Here is a 21,845-nt window from a genome sequence, read left to right as displayed (position 1 = left end):
AGAGTAGGGATCAATATACTATAAAAAACAAAAAATGAAGAGTAAAAAATTGTTCCTTCAAAAATATTAAGGAAACATTCAACAAGACTTATAAAGAACCAAAGATAGAAAACAAATTACCATTACTGGGGATATAATAGGAGGCATCAGTATAGATCTTACAGAAATAAAAAAGAAGATATTATAAAAAATTATGCCAATAAATGTGATAACTTAGATGAAATAGAGAAATAAATATCTTGAATGGCATAGATTAATAAAACTGACTCAATAAGAAATAGAAATTCTGAACAGCCACCTATCTATTAAAGAATTTGAGTTCAAAATTTAAAATCTTCCAAATATGAAAGCTACCAGCTCAGAGGGTTTATTGGTAAATCCTATCATACATTTAAAAATAACAATGTGAACTTATTACATTATAGATAACAAGCTAGAACTAATAGAAAAGTTTAATAAGGCTGTAGAATACAAGTTTAATATATTTTTAAAATTAACTGCATTTCTACATCCTAAAAACAATGTTGGAAATTCACATTTTAAAATGTCATTTAACATTATAAATCAGGAAAAATTAGAAACAAATCTTAAAAAGACATGCAAGACCTATTTTTCTGAAAACTACAAAACATCCCTGAGAAAAGTTAAAGGAGACCTAAATCAATGGGCCAAGAAAGCATGTTCCAGGGTGGAAAGGTTCAATATTAAGACGCCCATTCTCCTCACGTTAACCTAAACATTCAACATAATCCTATCCAAACATCGGCAGATGCTTTTAAAGACTGTGACAAGCTGATTGTAAGGTACATAAAGAAATTCAAATCTTCTGTAGATACAAAGCAAACAATACATTTTCATTAAATTCATAAAGCACAAATAAAAGCAATCACCTTAAGAGACTACAAATGTGATGGGCTTTTATGAAAAGTTGGGTATTTGAACATAATTATCTAAGTGCACAAATATTCTTTTCTATTTCGCTCTCAGTGACACTTTAATGTATTCGTAGCACACTAATCAATACCCGAAGGAAGAAATCACTTTCAGGGTGACAACGCTGATGCTGCTTACTAAAAGGAAAGCTGGGCTGTAATCTAGCGCTAATCAGTGGGTATTCCTTAACGTGTATAGAGACTATACAGCATTTTACCTGTGAGTTCCATGATTAGATATCACTGTGCTGTCCTTAACAAAACCGCAAGGACATCCTCTGACTTCTGCCACTGGCACAGTTCACATCTTTCAACCACACTGGAGCATCGCCGCTCAAAGAGCAGTTTGGGAACTGCCCCTGCTGCTCAATAATTGCACTAACATATTATTTGCCTTTTTTACACTCAATTTCCCATAATGTAAAGTGCAGTTTTCCCAGCACTTCCATGACATGTAATATAACAACAGATTAAATGCAGAAACACGCCCTGGCTGGTGTAGCTCAGTGGATTGAGCACAGGCCTGTGAAGCAAAGGGTCACAGATTCGATTCCCAGTCAGGGCACATGCCAGGTCCCCAGTGGGGGGACACATGAAAGGCAACCACACATTGATGTTTCTCTCCCTCTCTTTCTCCTTCCCGTCCCCTCTCTCTAAAAATTAATAAAATATTTTTAAAAATAAAAATAAAAATAAATGCAGAAACAAAACTGAAAATGCAGCTGTCTTCTGAAACAGCAATGAAAGAGATTTACAAAAGTGCAAAACTAACACTTTTCAATATTTTTGTCTAGGAAAAGAGTTACATTTCATTAATGTTTATGTTATGTGTAATAGATTTATGTAACACGTACTTATTATTTTAAAGGAATATTTTTAATTCTTAGTTTTAACTTTTAATATGGTAAGTACCGATACACATAATACACAATAAAATTTTTGAGAACTCAAGGAGCTTTTAAGGCTATAAAGTGGAAATGATATTAGAAAACTTGAGACTCACGACCGCACAGTAATAGACAATTTTAAGTGGCACATAAAGAATAACTGACAAATAAAATGAAAGAAAAGGGGTTACCCTATGTTGATACCTCATTTTCTGTAGTGGGACCCTATAGTAAGTCTCTGTATCTTAATTAATTTACTAATGAAAGACAAGACCTCAGGCCAACACAACATAAGATACACTTAGGATCCCCATACATAACTGCAATTTTTCTTCTTCCCCTTCTTGAAGCATCTCTAAAGTAGCCAAACAAAAATGTAGTTTTCTAAGTTTCTTGTCTAAATTTTAAGTTACGTGTTACCTATATATTATACATATTAACCCTGTTCCCTGCTCTCCTAGACTCTTCTTCCCTTATTCTATTGTTTTCCCCATTGTGTTTATAGCCTTCTATTATATAATTTACCTAATTTTTACATTTTTTTCTGTCTCCCACTCAATAGTAGGTAAACAAGAGTAGGATTTTTTTCTGATTGATTCACTAATGTATCCTCAGCACCTGTAACAGTGCCTAAGACAAAATAGTGGGAAAAATAAATACCTGAATGAATTAATAGATACATATTTTACTCCAGTAAAATATAAATTTTACCAGGGAGAGACAAAGATGTCTTAGCAAATTAACACTTTTGAATGGCTGGTAGGTAGACACAGAGTGATGCAGACAGGAAGGATCTGGTAGCCGACCGAAAAACTCTCAGGGCAGAACAGTTTTCCCTCTTGGACCCGGAGAGGAAGAAAGAAGAGATAAAGGAAAGGAGGATGCGGAAATAATCAGAACGGGAGGTAAGAGAAGTAGGTTTTTCCAATCCCAGATGCCAAGACTGTAAACAAAAATAAGAATAAGAGCAGCAGACACACCTCTCTTCTCCCGATGTATTTCTTCCAGAAGCTGCTCCTGCCTTTCTATCTGATCAAAGAGACACTGGAGCTCGGATTCCTTGTTCTCAGTCAGGTTCCTGAGTTGCTGTCGACACAGCATTAGCTCGTGCCGTAGACTTTTCTCTCTGTTTTCTCTCTCTTTCAGTTCCTCACACAGCCACTGAAGTTTAGTCTAAAAAATGAGATTGATGGTTAATTAAGAGAAAAAAGCAAGACAGAAATCTAAAAAAGGCAGTATTTCAAAATAGTAGGGAAAATCATATCATGATAATATGAACAAACACAGACAACAACTAACAAATTTAGGCAAAATAAAAATGCACAATTGTTCTTATCAGTTCAAAGTTGGTGTGAAATCAAGCCATGATTTTTCGATTTTTATAAAAACTTGGTTTAATCTATGCTCTTTGTCAAGGCAGTACTACAGAAAAATTTGGCCTAACTGAAATTCTAATCAGAATACAATTAGCCCCCTAATTTGGTATATAAAGCAGTTTAGTAAAGTATGTAAAAATCAAAACCACCCTGGAATAGAACTAAAGATTCCCTATAAAAAGTTTTTTTCCCCTTTAAACGTGATTTTTTAAAGATTGTATTTACTTTTAGACAGTGGGGAAGTGTGGGAGAGAGGGAAAGAAACATCAATGTGTGATTGCCTCTCCCACGCCACCTACTGGGGACCTGGCTGGCAACCCAGGTGTGCGCCCTGACTGGGAATCGAACCAGTGACCTTTTGGTTCACAGGCTGGCTCCCAATCCACTGACCCACACCAGCCAGGGCCAAAAGGGGGTTTTACTGCAGGGAGTAAAAAAAATTTTTCTAGTTTTGTTTGCTAAAAAAGCATATCCCCAAGATCTAGCCAATCAGGCAGAGAGAAAGACTTTAGGGAGATAAAGTCAGCCTTTCCCTACCCTGAAGAGATGATAAATTTCTATCAAAGCAACTTTCTTTTTTACAGACTCTTAACCTCACCATCTTTAATATTTAATCCATTCTTGCCCAGTGATTGAACTACAAATTTAGAAAATAACTTCAGACTTCCCTTTTCTCAATGCTTTCCTACTTACTCCATCCCAATATTTGGCCTATGTTAACTATCATCACTAAGAAGTGATAATGGAGAAACAGCAAATCTGTTTTGTGTGCCATAATCCTATTGGTTGTTGGGGGGGGCAATATCCCCCAAACCCCTCTGATATGAAGAACTAATCAGATTTGATATGTGTTGTTATGAACTGAATTGTGTCCACCCAGAATTCATATGCTGAAGCCTTAAACCTCCATGTGACAGTAATTGTAGACAGGACTCTTAGTGAGGTCATTAAGGTTAAACAATGTCATAAGGCTGGGACACAAGGGCTTATAAGAAAGCTTGCACTTCCTCACCTTTCTGTCTGATTTCCAGCTCCCCGACTTTGCCAAACCACCCCGTCCCACCCCACCCATGCACAAAAGGTGGCAGTCTACAAGCCGGAAAAAGGACTTAACAGAAACCAGCCCTGACCCCTTGATCATGGAGCTCTAATCCTTAGAACTGTGAGAAAATAAGCGTCTGCTGTTTAAGTCACTGCCCAGTCTGTGGTGTTTGGTTATGGCAGCCTAAGCCGACTAATACTGTATAATATAACCTATGGCTTTAGTTTATTCATATGAAAGCTTTATTCCACTGCCATACAAAATTTAAAAACAGGTTATAGTTAGATGTTTATTATGAATTGACTAAGTGTACAGAATATACTATTAATCCTACAAAACAAAATAGTGTACTGAATTATGGGAATTTAATCAAACAATAATCAATTATGAGAATCTGTTAGAGAAACACTCAGCATCTTCATTAAGTAACTTGCCAAAACAGCTTGAAACACAGCATAGGAATAACTTTAACAATTCCAAATAATAATTAGCTGACGAGACTATTACTCACAGTGCCAACTCCATTCTATTAACCACTCACAAGAGCAGTGTACATATCACATAACAGGCTCATTTATTTAACAACATCAACAAGTATTGTTAAATAAATCAAAATAGAAAAAGAATTTCTAAATAAAGCTGTTTTTACCTTCATAGTTGACAGCTTGCAATTAGGTGGAAATACTTGTAATGATCTAGTAAAACACCCAAAATGGTCTTTTTAATCTATAAGAATATCGTTACTGAGAGTTAGTGTAATAATACACTAAAGTCATAAAGGAACCACTCAAAGCTAAAAGCTAAGGCAAACAGCAAATTTAAACAAAAAGACTACAGCTAATAAAGTTAGCAACATTAAGACCTATAATTATGCTTGGCTCGCTTCAAAATTCACCTGCGCCATCAGCCTCCTTGCCAGCTTCTGTATACCTCTATCAAAGCCCTTATACATAAAATATTGAAATTACTACATAAGTGTTGGCCTTTCCAGACAAAATACGTTCCTGAAGAGATTCATGTCTTAGTTCATTTTTATGTCCAGAGCATACCACAAAGCATGTAGGACACAGTAGTTTCTCAATAAATTCTCCATTAAAGTGAATAAGATTTGATCTCCACATCCCGTCCAGATTCATCACAAAAACAAATCCCGAATCCCCGGGGACTCCTGGCCTGGCATTCCTTAACAAGCATTGCAACCCTCTTCCTCCCCATAAGGTCTTCTCACCATTCATTGGCTATTTTATCTGTAAGCCTGGTTCCACTCTAAGGTGAAGTTCATGTGTATGTTATACCAACAAAGCAATCATGACACAACCCCCACTCAATCCTCTAGTCCTTTTAGGATTAACGCTAACAGAAGAAATTCATTTGGCAGATTTACGAAAACAATTACCCAAGGCCCTCACAGGTGCATCTAATACTGCAAGATGTCAGTATGGACTAACTAAATAGCAATTCTACTTTCCATATAGTTTTTGTCCTTTAATTTCAGATCTTATCTTCAATATTTATAGAGCTGCCCACTCGTGGTTCATGGGAACTATAGTATTGTAGCCCATCAATAACCTAGGCCATCCTTCCAGTAAATAGATTCAATTCCTCCTTAGTCAGCTGGCCAGTGTGGCACTGCTTATCAGGACCCTTTCACACTGTAGAGGAACCATTGTCTCATGCAGTATTAAAACCCATCTGATCTGAAGTTCAATCCCATTAAATGATAAGGGAAAACTGCTCAGCAGCTCCCAAATTAAGGAGCCATGATTAAGAGTCATCTCTGGCACTCATAATTTAGCTGAACAATAGCAGTGAAAGCTTTCTGTTCAGAAATGATAAAGGTTTTAACTTGAAAAAAAATCCAAGTATATTGCTCTTGTCAAAAACGTGGAGTTGGGAAAAATAAACAAGAGAAATGCTTTATTAATGCATAACAGAGGTTTCTAGTGCAAAAATTCTGGGACAGCAAAACATGTGTATTATAAATTGCCTATGCAGGTGGCATAAGTGCTAATTTACATGTGGTTCTATCAAAAATGGTTAGGAATGCACAGGATCACTGTTCCTAAAGTAGGATAGGAAATTCTACAAGGTTACATCAATTTCTATGTTTAACCACAATACTGTTAGTTTCTCCTTCAGAATTTTTGAGGGGGTGCTTCCCTAATGCATATCTGGCCTTCAAAGGTGAACCTGGTCTTTCCACTGCTTCCCACCTGTACCTTACCCACCTGCCTCGGGCATGATCCATATTCATTCAAATACTGTCATCTTCTTGTCATTGTTTTACCTATAATTAGCCAACTGGAGAAGGTGTACATATTTTTCGTGCAACCAATTTTAAATACTGCATTTTTGCAGAAGCCTTCTGTGACCATCCCCCCCACACAAACACCATAGCTCTTCTTTCCTGTGTTCTTTCATCAATGGTTACATATGTCTATAACAATATAACACACCTTAAGGAGATTTAAAATTTGTCAACGTCGCCATTCCCCCTATTAACTTCACTGACGTCCATGGCTTGCTAACACATCCCCAACGTCCATATACCAAAAGTACACAATCAGTAATTCTTGGCTGAAAGGACACTCTGGGTGGCAACACACATAGTGGAAAGAACATTACGTGTGAATGGACATGGCATTTAGTCTATTTTCCCATTATTCATATGGCACTGGAAAAGTCACACCGCTTCTCTGAAACCTCACTTTTCTCCTATTTTTAAATAAGGACAGTGTACAAACTTAAAGGTTCCTTCTTGCAATAAAGTCCTAAGTGAACCACAATCGGTCGTGTTTACAGTGCTGGTGGTTTTCGGACAGAATTTGAATGGGATGGAAGGCTTGGCGCATTGGTAAATTAAAGGTGAAAAAAAAACAGTCTAAAAAGTAATGCAAGTGTTTTAAGTATTACTACTAGAACAAACATGTATCTCCACCTTATGCGGTCATGATTATCTATATATTTTAATTTCTATACATTGGAATTTACAAATTGATTTATGAAGATAGCTGATAATTACACAGTGTGTAGAAAAATCTTTTGGCTAAGATTAGCACATTGTCCAATTTTACTTATATTTGCTTACCTTCCATTAAATTTGAATCATAATTCCAAAGAACCATGAAGCAGAAAAAGTTATCTTCAGAACTTAAAGTCAATCCCTCCACTTTTGCAAACAAGGAAACAAGACATCCAGGAAGGTGAAGGGATTTGCTTAAGCCACACAAAAATTTGGCGGGCTTTGAGCTCCTCCTCCGAAACCAAAACGTAGTAAGTATGTATGTGTATGGAAGGTTGGTGACAGCTGCCCTGACCTTTGTACACTTCCAAGACGCTGCCTGTGCCAGGGGAAAGGCACAAGAGTGTGTCTCTCTGACAATCTAGCTTTAGTATTTCAACACCATTATTGCCTTTCTTTATTCTCCCATCCCACCCCTATACATTTAAGCTAATTTTTAAATGTTAAGCTAAAGGAACATGCAGGTTTCTTAAATGCATGACAGTATCTTTCCCAGCAATAAAGTACTACAACTTCATAAGCTCAGTTACATGACAAAAATAGATGGCTAGCCCAAATACATGTTGAAGCTCATAAATACTATGATAACCTTAGGATTCAAAGATTAATTACCTTGCTTTCTGCTAACCAGCGATGTGGATCATAATTAATATCAGAACCAGATGAAAAAACCTGGAAAAAAAAAGAAAATAATCTATCAAAAGTAGATTTTTCTCTGAAATGAATTTACCTGCATGAAATTTTTCACTGCAACATCCAAAAGTTCATTAGCTACACTTAAGGTTTTAAAAAGAAGATAGTTCATACCAAGTACTCAATCTATTCCAAAACACCATTTATTTAACATGTCTATTTATGTAAGCATACATATGTATACATGTAATGTATGTTCTGACAGCAAATATTTAGTTTAAGTGCAGAGACATGAATCAGTTCTCAGCACTATCATTGCTAGAATCTCTGGAGGCTGATTCCAGAGTTCTTCATGTCAAGCAGCCTCACTTAAACTAGTTTATCGCATTTTTTTTGTTTCTTTTCTTCAGTCTTACTCTGCATAATGTGTTTCACAGTGGGCTAAATGTAATTACATGGAAACTTAATTCTTTGTCTCATTTATCCTTCTTTAATTTTATACTATCGGGGCCATTTTGTCTCATTAATGGTTGTGGAGAAATGACAGGAACTAATCAATGTAACTTCATGCAATCATTGCTTTATATTTCATCATGGTAACAAAATCCTACAACAAATAGATTGCCTACTGTCAGCTGACCTGATTTCCTTCACACCAACTCATTTATAAAATCACTGTCATCTGGTTCTGCATTATTACCAATGAAACTGTACTCAAAGGTTGCCAATGGTTTTACAATTGTAAATAAATTATTTTTCTCAATTCCTACTTTTGTTGAACCTATGATATTTGCAAAGGGTTTTTTCTAGAAATGTTCTATTAGAAATATCCTAACCTCTGCAAAGGATGTCTCTTCCTGTTCTCAAATACTTCCATACTTTCTGATGTGTGTGCACATCTATCTCTCCCTTAAGAAACATCATTAGGTAATTCATTCAGATATATGACAATGAGTGCCGACCACATGCACATACAACGTTGTATTCTCATATCCAACCTTTCTCTCATCTACTCTTTCACTGCAAACCTCATTTAACTCTCACACCATCTCTCCCTGTCTTTACAGTGAAATTTTCCCTAATCACTCTAGGGCGGGGGTGTCGAACTCATTTGCACTGGAGCCGCATCAGCCTCACAGTGCCTTCAAAGGGCTGAATGTAATTTTAGGACCGTAGGAATGTAACTACTCCTTAACTAGGGGCAAGGAGCTCAGCCACTGGGTAGAAACAAAGTTCCAGTCCAGATAAACAGGCTGGAGGGCCAGATTTGGCCCGCAGGCCTTGTGTTTGCCACCTGTGTTCTAGGACATAGAAAAAAATTTGTCTTGATCCAATGCCTATCCTCTTTATGCTCTACACATAAATGGGAAAAGCTCCTGAATTATCAAAGACTGACCTAAGAAAATGACATATCTTTAATTCAGGCATTTTCCTATTTGTTTTATTATGGTGGTGGTGTATTAAGTGTCTATCCTGAAGTTTTCAAACACTATAGGCATTTACTAACGTAGAATAAGTAATAAATATGGTGGTTGGAAAAAGAAAATTGCAGTTAGAAATAACACCAATATCCCCAAGGACTTTCCCAGACTCATTTGTTATATATCTATGATTCAATCTATTCTACAGCACAGTCACTCTCTACAGAAAATGAGTGAAAATTTCATCAGCAATACTTCAGAAAGTTGACAAATGACAAGGAATAATTGGAATTAATCCATCTTTAAAAACATTTTACAAAGATCACCACTCTCCCATAGGTCTCTGAATTATAAAGCAAAGAATTGATTTAATAAATACCCAAGGGTGGTTTCTTAGAGGCAAGAGCAAATGTTATGTTCTTTGGTATTCCTTTATTTTTTCCCTCAAGTTTATAGAAATGAAACAACAGAACTTCGATGTAGAAAAAGATTCACATGCAAAAAATTACTCTTAAAAATAAAAACTGAATAAAATTTCCATTCTTTTAAATGTATGTCCACCCATCACTTAGGGAAAAAGGTGTAAAGACCCATTACTACAATGATTCCATTCCTGAGGGCCTTATTAAAGAGAAGGGTGCTTTTCAGAATATGTTGGATGGAAGGACAATCTGAGCAATTTGTTGTGTGCACACTACGTGTTAGCCTGTAATTACCCACAGGGAGGTTCCTAACCCTTATAGCATGGTCCCAAGGATTCCACTTTTAGATCTCTACTCGACTGGAAATAACTGTCCTTACATAACTACTTAACTTTAGAATAAATGTTGCATTGTTACTACGTGGTTCTTTTAGATCAAATTAGGATTTCCAGGCTATACATCCTTAAAATATACGTAAACAAGAAAAATCATAAATAAATATAGCAACATTAGATAAGAAAAAGAATAAACCAGCATTATAACAGGCCCTAGAACAGAACTAAGAGAGTTAGTTTTTCCCTAAAGCCAATTACTTCTCATATTTGGCTCACAGTCCTCTGAAAGTGACATCTGATTTGTTTTAAAAATGTACATAGAAGTATTTATTGCAGACATTCCACCAAGTTCACCAAATTCTATCAGTTTAAACATTTTCATTAAAGTTAAATCCTAAAACACCTTCTACTTCAAGAGTAAAATTATAGTTTTATTATTAAAACACCACTTAAGAAAGAGAAGGAAAAAATAGTAAGAAAGAGCAGGAAAAACTAAATGAAAGTAGTATGAAATGGCATGGTCATTTTATATGAGGAAAAGGATGAATAACGAAATAAGAACACGTGAAGAGTACTTTTAAAAAGTCCCATGCATGATACACGATACTATAATTTGAAAACTGTCATATCATCAGATGAAATAAACGTGGGGGCAAATGACAGCTGGTGTCGGGTTACCCCGCGCCCGAGCGATCCAGTGCTCTCTGGAGGTGACATAGCGATTCCAGAACCCAGAGATAATCGAGGTGCTTGCCTTCAAAACATGACGAACATCCATGATTACTCCTGCTTTTATCATTTCTCTAAAACTATAAATTGAGTAGCAATCAATAGTCCATTTTAAAGATAGAAAAGCTAAATTAAATATAATTTGTTTAAATATGGAGGGCAAATAGCATAGTGGTTACCTGATTAAGCGCCAGAGTTAGAATCCCAAGGTTTGAAGTCTTAGCTATAGTAATTAACGAGATATATAGGGCCAGGGGCAAGGTACTTAACTCCTGCAAGCCTTGCTTTCTCTTACCAAAATAGATTTAATCAGAGTACCTAAAGGACGGGGTAGTTTTAGATAGTTCAGGAGAGAATGCATATACCACATGTACCACAGTACCTGCCGCAGAACTAGCACTCAAAAGATGTTAGCTAGCCAGTAATGAAATCAAAAATGGCCTGTGATCATGGAAAATTCAAAAATACAGGCCTCAAGACTCCAAGGACGCATTTTAACCAGAACTGCCGCCTCCCGTGTGCGGCATTTCCCTTCCCAGAGCGAGGCCCGGGCAAGTCAGAGGAAAGGCGGCGCCTTTTCTCTCGCCGTGACTGTGCAACGGATACAGCACCTCATTCTCAAAATGCAAGACGGTGTTTCCTTTTATAAAACTTCCAGGAATGAAAATGTGATTACTACTGTAACCAGGCATTAAGATCCTCTTATAATTATATATTAGGAAACTAAGTGAAAGGCACGATGAGAACTCGTAATTACTTTCAGTTTCTCCATCGACTCCCTGGAGAAGGTTTTACAAGCTGCATCAATTTCCTTTCCGATCACACCAAGAATGGATTCCTGTTCTGTCTCTAGACAAAGAAGCTGATCCTTGAGCTGCAGTCTGGCCTCTTCCATCCTCCTTAAGTGCTCTTCTTCGGTGCTTATATGTTTCTCCTAAAGCATTCACAAAAAATAAAAACAATTATTAAGTAGAGGCAAGAAACGCCTATAATACAACCAACTCAAACAACTATATTAGAAAACAGACCTAACTCTTTCAGTCCCTTTACTAAAACAAAACATTCTGCCTGCTTGTTAACCGAGATCAAATTACAGAGCATTCACATATAGGGCATTGAGGGAACTGGTGTGTGGATTCTTGATGAAGACAATTATAGTTAATCTGTAGCCAAAATAAACAGCTGAAAAAAATCCTTTACCATTATAATAATTAAATGTCACGAATGCATCAAAAAGTAAAAGCTGACACTACAAACTGACTTTGGGCTTTCAACAATTAGTAAAACACTAGAAAATGCAATATGTCAAATAAGATAGTGTCAGCTCCTTCATTTCAGAAAAAAAGAAATGTTACTACCTTTATCTCATCAAAACATCATTTTTAAAAAGTCTAAGTTTTCAAATGCAGTCATACTGCATAAATGCTTCGAGTCATGAAAACCTGATTAAAGCAAGATGGAGGCACTTTTCAAAGAAGCCAATAGTACATTTAATAAAAAGGGATTTCTAAGGAACCCTGTAAGAAATTACAAGGGCTTGGGGGCCCCCTGTAGGAAAAACAATTTTCAATCATGATTACACAGTTTCATTACTAGAGACATTCATGTTGTACTGCACAAGGCTTCGAGGGAAAAAACAGAATCACTAAAACTCTAAGGGTAAACAGTGGACCAAAAACTCATGATGGCTGGCTACTTTCGCCTTCAGACATCCCATAGTAGCCTAATCATCTTTACCTGCCCTAGAAAATACAACACAAACAGGAATATTATGTAGTCAACAAACTGAGCTTGAATTTAAAATAACAGATCTGCTCAATTCAAAATAATCAGGAAAAGTAGAATGGTATTTTAGAAAAATTACATATTTCCTTTTAATTCAACTTACTTTTAAAAACGAATGAAACACCCTCTGCCCCAAAGAACAGCGGTTCACAACCTGTCTTCTGCCCTGCTCCCCAGCTTCCTCACCCTCTCTCCACTCTCTCATATTTTGACATCTTGCAGCTTTTCAAATAGGCCTACATGTGTCTCCTCTGACCAATCTGATGTGTTCAACTCTGCTTCAAGTTGCACTATTTCAAATGGAGCTGGTAGCCAAGAGATAGCGTTTGTCTCGATGAGTACATCAGCCTGGTCTGGATTTCAGCTTTGCAAACTTAGGAACTGGATTTTCTTTTCTGTTTAAGTCCCAGAGTGGAATCATCCACTTTGGCAATAGAGTAACATCAAGTTCACAAGAGACTAATGTGCAAACTAGAAATGCCCCTCAAACAACGATGTTTGTTTGCACTAAGAACCAGAACTGCCCTACGGATCAGAATGCTCACATCAGCACAGCCAGTACCTTTACGCCCTGTCTAGACGGGGGGCAAATCGCAATCAGAATGTAACTGAGTGAACAGGAAGTCAGAGCAGGGAGATTTGTTTTATAAAAATGTTTAAATGACACCACGCTAACGGCTGCCTGGTGTGTCCATCTACACATCAGGGATTTACAAGCCATGAGAACTACACGCGTGCTCCATCCTCCCGCACAGTGTTTGGATGCAGACCGCCAAAGTCCATTTGCCTTTCTTTCTACTTCGTCCACATTCAGATTCTGATGAACTCTCATTCTTGATTGATACAGCATTTCTTTAGATATAGCAATATCTTCACTAAGTCTTGATCTCATCTAGAAGCCTTCACATCCTGGTTCTGCATGGTATTTGATTATTTTATAGATTACTTACCAGAGAGCAACCTTACTGTCAAGTCTCTGGTGAGGACCCTTGCCTCCGGACTGTTTTTGCCTACCGCAAGCACACAGCTGGACACAGGCTGACCGACTCTTGGCTACCAGCCCCTTTCCCAAGAGCGCAACGTCAGCCGTGGTACACTCAGACTGGTAGAAGGAGACACACGTGGCATCCCTGCCACCTACACTTCTTGTCCTTCGAAGTTCATCCTCAAGACTCTTTTCTTTCTTAATTGCCCAATACGGAATGTCTCCACAGCCCATTATTTATATCTTAGTTTTAAAAAAGGTACCAAACTGTAATAGAATTGTTTTTGCTCCTGTCTCCTTCAATAAACTGCTTATTTCAGGAGGCCACATCTATATTTATCTTTAAATTCCCCAACTTTGCCCCATTACAGTAATTTCCACACTGTAAAGGCCACTTCACAAACGACCATGCAGATCTACACACGCAGAGGCTGCACAGGTGTGCTCAGAGGTTTCCTGGCCACAGAGGCATACACAGGTCCCTAGCCTGCTGCGGTGTTCTCACTGGCATGATGTGAACAAAGAAAACTCTCTATCACTGTTCATTATCCAAACGCAGGCAGTTCGCAATAGTGTTCTAATTGACCGTTCTGTTCTCTCTCCCCCATGGCCATCTTTCTTTTATCCACTATCACTTTTCTGTTATTTGACTCATTAGTAAGACAAAACTATTTCTACACTTAGATATTCTTAAAATGTTAATGTCAGAAAAAAGCTCTACCATTCAATTTCTTTAGCAAAGACTGAAAATTTCATTATCCAATTCACTATCCACTGTGAGACAATTACCATGCTTCGCCTAATCTCCCTTTGAAGTAAAACTCGGAACCATGAACTCACAGGGACCTCAGAGATCAGGGGGTTCAACTACCTGTTTTTTCAGAAAGCCCTTCTTTTACGTTTCTGACGGAGGTAAGCCGACCCCTACACAACCAGCTGAAGTTTCAAGGAACAGAATGTTCGACAAAACTGTAAAATCTCTCATTAGTCTAAGTGCTCTATACTCAAGAGTTAAAGTAAATAAGTGAATCCTCCACCCCTACTAAATCTTCTAAGATTCCAGGTCAAGTTCTATGTTCTTTTATTTAATTAGGTTTCAGATACTGCACCATACCAGTTTTCCATCGTCTGCATATGCTCTAAGACCATAAATCTGAGAGTTAAGTAAGCTTTTCCATTCTGTACTTAAGCAACTTTAATTTCATTTATTCATGCATGCCACAAGTTTTTACAGCAGGCCTACTTCGGTGAGACATTCTCCTGGGCTAGGGGCAGAATGAATGAGAGAGGTTAAGTCCCTACCCTCACAGAGCTAATGAGTATCTCCATTAAATATCATCAGTTTCATTTTGTTTGTGGCTTGAGAATACCTATTTGTATACTAATTGTGACACCCAACAAATTAGCTCCTTCTCTCTTCAGTTTCATGTCTCAGAAATACCTCTACCAATGGAGCAAGCACAGCTGATTCTACGGCAGAGGTGGGGAACTGGCTGATATTGACCCAATCGTTCTGTCTGATTTGGAGACAGAGAAATTAATAAGGGCAGATGAGAATAGACACTGTGATGGCTATTGCCCCAGCTTCCAGTGAATTCAAAGGGAGCGATAATTCTACAACAAAAAAGCTACCATATTCTAGAGACCCAGAGGTAGGACAAGGTATTTTAGAGACCGTTTGGAAATATGGAAGGCACAGTATGTCTGACTTCGATGTTTTAGCATGAATGGACACAGATGCATGGGTCTGGAGACTACAAGGAGCTTCTTTGCAAGGACAGAGGTAGATCAAGCTGACCAAATCCATTTGTATAATCCAAGAAGAGAGACACCCCAGACCATGGTTGAATGTGAATTAGAGAATAAACCCTTAATTTTACAAATGAGGAAACCAACGTTCAGACAAATTAAGTAACTTGATGAAATTCAAAGAGCCTACAACCCATAACCTGGTCCTCTGACTCCCTGAATAGTGGTCTCTGTTAAAATGCTACAAAGGTCATTTTCACAAAGTGGAGTTTAGAAAGCCAATCTGAAAAACTCAGAAAAGTTATCAGCAGGTTATGTGGGGACGAATACAGCCTAAAAGTAGAAAGAACAACACAAAAAATGATTCTGAATGAGCCTTATGGTTAGAAACAAAAATATATGACACATCTGCAAATTCAAAATAGACCACAAAAAGAGGGAAGACCTCATCAAGCACCCACAATGTCTTCAACTTTCAAAGGCTAGCCTTCCACACTGGAGACACACCCTATGCACACATTAAATCCGATCTCGGCAAATTTTAATTAGTAAGTATACTAATCAGGTACTGAGCACGTGCAGTTCCACTGTCAACACAGCAAGGGTTTTATGAAGTTTCCATTTCAGGACAAGAAAGGCTTATATTATTGACATTTATTTCTAAAGAAAATAAAAAAGTATACTGCTCACTTTTTCATTACACACACACACAGACACTGTTGACTGGCTTGATCAATGAACCTATAATTCAAAGGGTAAGAAAAATACTCCCCTAATTATATATTGTATCCCAGCATACTCTTCACAACTCAGAACATTCACTCGCCCAAAGGCTGTAAAGATTATAAGGAGACATGATCTTAATGGAAATAGAGTAAGTTCAATAAAACTAGACCATATCCAAAATGTTATCTCCTTGGTAAAGCTTATGAGATTCCTTCAATGTCTTAAGAGTTCCAGAAAAGCCACTTTATTTCCATTATGGTTATTACACGAAATGAAAATAATCTTTCACACACCTTAACGGAAACATTATGGTAAATAAAGCACACTCACACAACAAAATAAATCATTAATTTCCAAAGTTAACGTTTTTCCATTACAGAAAACTAACCTGAATAACCAAGTACGGCAATATTTCAGCCCCAAGGCCATCTTTAAAACATCAGCACGGGCTGGGGGAGAAGCAGGATAAGAGGCAGAGAGAGATCAAATGCTATAGGATGGGGCAAAAGTAGGTTCACATTGTTCCCATGAAAAATAACACAATAATAAATAATATTAGAATAGACTTTGTGTTTCACACACTCATAACTGCAAACCTACTTTTTTCCCACCCTGTATTAAAAGCCGAAATAAAAATGACCACAATGTAATTCAAAGTAATTGGAAGCACGGACTGTTGAAATTCTAGACCTGCACACATCACCTAAAAAGTTTTGAGAAACAGTATTTCTGTAACAGAAGATAACTGTATGCCTGAGCCCTAAATCCAGGACACTAGCATTACAAGGCAAATAATGAAACTAGCCTGAACAAAAATTGAATCTGTCCAGAAGCCATTTATCTAGCCCTCTAAAGAAGGCTCGCATTACTTATGCCAACTGAGTTGACTCAGCTGTAAGGAAGTTAAGATACAATAGGAAACACCAACCAAAGCAGAAATAGCAGTGCAACTCATCAAGAAGGCTCTACTATGGATGTTATGGGAGATTTTTTTAAAAGTTTAATCTAGAAAATTACTACACTGCAGTTCAAACCGCCTTGCAAAACAGCCAATAAATAAATAATACCTTGGATGCTCGTCACACCATAACTACTTTTTTCAAGCTTACTTCTTAAAAAATAGAAGATCATATAAGAGTAGGTTTCTTAAGTTTAAAGTACAGCTTTCTATTATGCACTTAGATAGGTATCAAAAGTAAACAAAAGTAACAATAATTCTGAAATCTATAGCTGCAATCAATTGAAAAAGTCTCCATGGATTTAACCTATGTATATCCCTTGCCCTCTGTGAACACAACACTATCTAAGAGTAGGGAAGGTCCTAAGGCTGAATTTTTTTCCTTGTTATTATAAAAGCCCAATAATATGCACCTCCTTCCTCAACCACACAGAATTATAACAAGACAGAACACGTGAGCTCTCAGGAAGACGGTGTGTCCTCTCTATGCTCCACTGACACCTCATATGAGCTGCTATAACACTTACTACCAGGTGTATCTTTTATCTATGTCCCCTCACCAGATGAAATTCTTCTAGGTTAAAATCTTATTCTTCTCCATTCAAATATCCTAACACTTAGTAGAGTGTCCTACACAAAGGGGAAAGTCAGTAACTTCTCTGGAATATATATATATATATGTCCTTTTATGTTCCTGTCATTCCACAGGCATTTTTTAGTATATTCTCTACATGCCAAGCATAGTAGATCCCAACTATAAAACAATTTTAAAAAATGAATCTCTGAACTCAAATACCTTTTCATGTTTCAGTAAGTTGGTTTTTGCAACAAATTCATCACCAACCTCACTGAGGGCAATCATCTTTTCAGTAGCAGATCATTGTGACTGTCAAGGCAAGCTGATGCCACGAAAGTAAGAGTGCAGCCAGTGGTAAGAAGCAATCAGATACAGAATAAGTTTTGAGGATAAAACCAACAGGATCTGCTGATGAATAAGTATTAGTCCATGGACGAAAGAATGAGTCCGTGGCTCTTTATATCTATTTAGTAACCGAAAGAACATTGTGATTACCACTAAAAGACTGGTTTCCTAAAACAACGACGGTACTCTTTTGTGGGCTAGATATACTCTTCACTTTGTGAAAGTAGATGCTTTACACTATTTCCTTCAAAGAAGAAAAAGAAGTTTTGGTTAATAATATGTTAAGAGTAAGACTGTGAGCATTACTGAAACAGCGGTGCCAACAGAAAAAGTAAAGACATAACCAGAACACGGGACACGTGAGTAGGATGCATGAATAGGAACATGAATAGGATGCATGTTGAAACTTGGGTGTGACAGACTTTCCAATATGTATAGCCTAACTGGTCTTAGGCAGGCTCAGGAAAGTTATCCCTAAGACAGCAACAAAACACAGAAATTCAAATTTAAACTCCTAACCCCATTTAAATAAATTATTTTGTGCGTCAGGCTTTTTAGTATCATTTTCTGGAGGAATGTTAAGCAATACAAAGATCATTGGCAGCATAAACAAAAAGGTGTTAGGATATGTATTGGATACATTCCTAGAAATTAATATTCAAATTTGGAAACAAAAATATCTCTAAAGGGTATTTTATGTATTTATTAAGTTTTAGGACCAATTTGTAATTATTACATATTTCTAGCAAGTCAAATGCCTGGAAACAGAAATAACATTCTTTAAAATCAGCCACTTTTGATGCATTTATATTCCTGAAACAAAATATGAACAAAGAAACAAACAACTAAAGTTTCAAATTATGCATCTGGAATGAACACAGTTTAATTTTCAAAAGAAAAGGGAATGTATCATTCATCTACAGAGAAATATTTCTTTATAAGTATAGTGTCTTTAAAAACCATCAGAATTTCTTCCCCTACTCCTTTTTTGTTCCTACAGAGGCTTAAGCCCTGGCTGGTGTAGCTCAGTGGATTGAGCACGGACCTGCGAACCACACAATAGCGATTCGATTCCCAGTCAGGGCACATGCCTGGGTTGCAGGCCAGTTCCCAGCAGGGGACGCATGAGAGACAACCATACATTGATGTTTCTCTCCCTCTCTCCTTCCCTTTCCCTCTAAAGATAAATAAATAAAAATCTTTAAAAAATGCTTAAGCATGCATTTATTCTTATGAAAGAATATGATTAAAAAGTTTTTTAAAAACCTCCAAATAATATAACAAGTATATACAATAATCACCTCTTAGCTGCTTTTTCTTTCTTAAAATTTAAAGAGTATTGCTTGTTTAACATTATGTGACAAAATGGACTGAATTAACAAGCATTTTAGATCATAATGATAGAAAAACTCAGTGAACACCAACCCAGACATTCACTTTATGTTCCCTTTTAGGGTCCACAAAAGTGACACAGGACTGCTTACCTTAAGCAAAGCCCTGGAGAAATAGAGTTCAGAATCCCTCACGAGGCCTAGTCCCCTTGGCTTGCCACACCCCAACCAATTCTGTGCCATTATTCAGCTTAATTCCTTCACTAGCAGTATCACTCACAGTTTCAAAATTACACGAAATCAAACTAATAGTATACAGGGATTTTAAAGAAAAGTGTCCAAACAGAAACACCTTCCTCTCAAGCGCTTGTTGTGACCAACCACTCGCAGAGTTAAGGATTAAATGGCAGGCCTCTCAATCAAGTTCAAACCATGAGACATAAAGACCCAAACTTTAACTTCACCTTTTAAATTCATTTAAAAACAAACTCCTTGTCAACAGTTGGTAGAGAAGTCATTGCAAAAAAAAAAACAAAAAAAAAAAACAGACTTTAAAATGACTTTTCCACACCTGTTTCATCTTGGAAAGCAGAGACCAAATGTAATTCTATATGCCCTTACATATCGCCCCTGCTCTGCCGCAACTGAAAATATGACGGTGCCACTGTACAGTCACTTGACCTTTGCTTCCTAAACGGGTTTCTGAATGTCTGGCATAGGATTTCATACAAGGTGAGCACTCTGATGTTTTGGTCAGTTCTCCGTAAAAGTCAAGGACTAGGAGTAGTTCCATTAAAGATCCTCTGTAAGTGACAAACACGTCATTTACAAGTTTACCTTTAATTTGATCATTTTATTATTTTCATTGTTGTTTTTCAGGTGACAGAAGTATGATGGGAAATTACTCATAACATCCTAATTAGTGTTTATTTAAAGTATCTGGTTTCAATTTGCCTCCACATTCATTTGTGGTAGCTACAGCTTTACTCTACTCACACAATTTGCAATAATTAGATGAAGTGCCAAAAAAAAGTACAATCTGTCTAACACTGGCCTAAAGTGTAAACATTAAAGTAAAATTAGAAACCAACAGCCCGTTCACTTCTACTGCTTTCTTGTTCTTATAGAAAGAATTGACATCAGAGAATCCTGCCTTCTCTAAGAGAGTTTTTGTAAAACTGTGGAACTGTGAGTTTGCAAAGTAGTAAACATTTTTATAGGCCTGATATGTGACAATCATATATATTTGTTCACATCATGAAAAACAGCAACCCTAAACAGATGGTCGAATTACATCCGAAACACAAAATTAAACACTGATTCATTTTTTCCTGCCACAGATATATTTTATGTGGCAATATCAGGTTTTAATCAGATTTTTTCTAACAAAATCATTAATGACTCCTTTCCAAAATTTGTGTCAGGCTAAAAATAATCAAAGAGTACAGGGTAATCCGTTGAATATAATAACCCTAAATTTAAATTCAACACTAAGAATACAGTGAAAAGACACAAATGTGAGTCATTTTACTGGCAATAAATAAAGGGGAAAAACAAAAGGAATTTGTGTTCACATCCTGTCTCCACCACAAGCAACCTGTGCGGGCACAGTACACTCAGCCTCGGTTTCCACCATCTGTGATAATTACATCTGTCATAATTATACATGCAAATAAGAATTACATTTATCAAAGATCCACATTTTATACAAGAAAACTATTTCCTAAGAGTTTCCTATCCAACATAGCTTTAAAATATGTTGCTAGTTAACACTTCACAAATGATTTAAATGAAGGATTCCATGGGAAGGAACCAAAATGCCTTTTCATGAGTCCTGATGTATTCAGTATTTAAGTTCCTGTGAACTGCTATAGCCTTGGGTACGTCACAATTGAGGATGTTAAGGTATATCCTAACTGTCCCATTGTAGTTACTGTCGCATTCTGAAAGAACTAATAATAGAAAATAAGGTCCTCTAAAGAGAATTAAGTTTGCCTATGGAAATAAGCAAGTATTACATGAGAAAGCTTAGCATCCCAAATAACCTACATAATCTATATACTGGCCAGAAATCGTTCTTATAGATTCTGATACAATGGGAAAGATAACACTGATAAACCTGGGTCCTATTTTCATTTCTACCAACGGACAACTGGGAGCACTGAGACAAGTCCATTAACAACTTGTTAATGAACAACAAGTCCATTAACAACAGCCCAAATTTACTCATCTACAAAAGAAGATGCTGGGAGCAGGTACTGTTTGCAGTCCTTCTATACTTTAGAAGTACACTGATGCCAATGTTTTGGAAAACAAAACCTTTGTATAACAGTTCAGTGCAACCCTGTAGACTTTGAGACAAGGCTTATTAAAAACAAAAGCTAACACGGATGTTTTGTGGGGTTTCCTTTTGGCGGGCACCAAAAAAACAGAAAGTGCTGAAGAATCTTGCAACATTGCCATGGCTAGTTATAACTGTAAGATAGGTGTGTAGCCAGTATACCACCACCTCCTGTAATGAACTGCTCCACATACGGCTGTGACTATCGGTGGATGGAAGGAGGAAAGTAAAATGAGGGGAGCAGATCCC

General features: G+C 37.0%; 1 protein-coding gene across 10 annotated transcripts in view; it reads right to left on the bottom strand.

The window, feature by feature from the left end:
- Positions 1–21,845, bottom strand: part of CEP128 (centrosomal protein 128) — a 363,215-nt gene that overhangs the window by 207,363 nt on the left and 134,007 nt on the right. For all 10 annotated transcript variants that reach the window (XM_037031444.1, XM_037031446.1, XM_037031449.1 and 7 more), the window contains 3 exons: positions 11,557–11,733; positions 7,872–7,931; positions 2,800–2,992 (listed from right to left, as the gene is read on the bottom strand). In XM_037031444.1, coding sequence (XP_036887339.1) covers positions 2,800–2,992; positions 7,872–7,931; positions 11,557–11,733 — 430 coding nt within the window. The remainder of the gene's footprint in view (positions 1–2,799; positions 2,993–7,871; positions 7,932–11,556; positions 11,734–21,845) is intronic.

This window comes from Sturnira hondurensis, unplaced genomic scaffold, assembly GCF_014824575.4.
Source record: "Sturnira hondurensis isolate 20B ecotype Veracruz unplaced genomic scaffold, ASM1482457v3 Scaffold0021143, whole genome shotgun sequence".
Taxonomy (NCBI): domain Eukaryota; kingdom Metazoa; phylum Chordata; class Mammalia; order Chiroptera; family Phyllostomidae; genus Sturnira; species Sturnira hondurensis.
The sequence above is the reverse complement of the archived record's forward strand: the minus strand, read 5'-3'. Positions and strand labels throughout refer to the sequence as shown.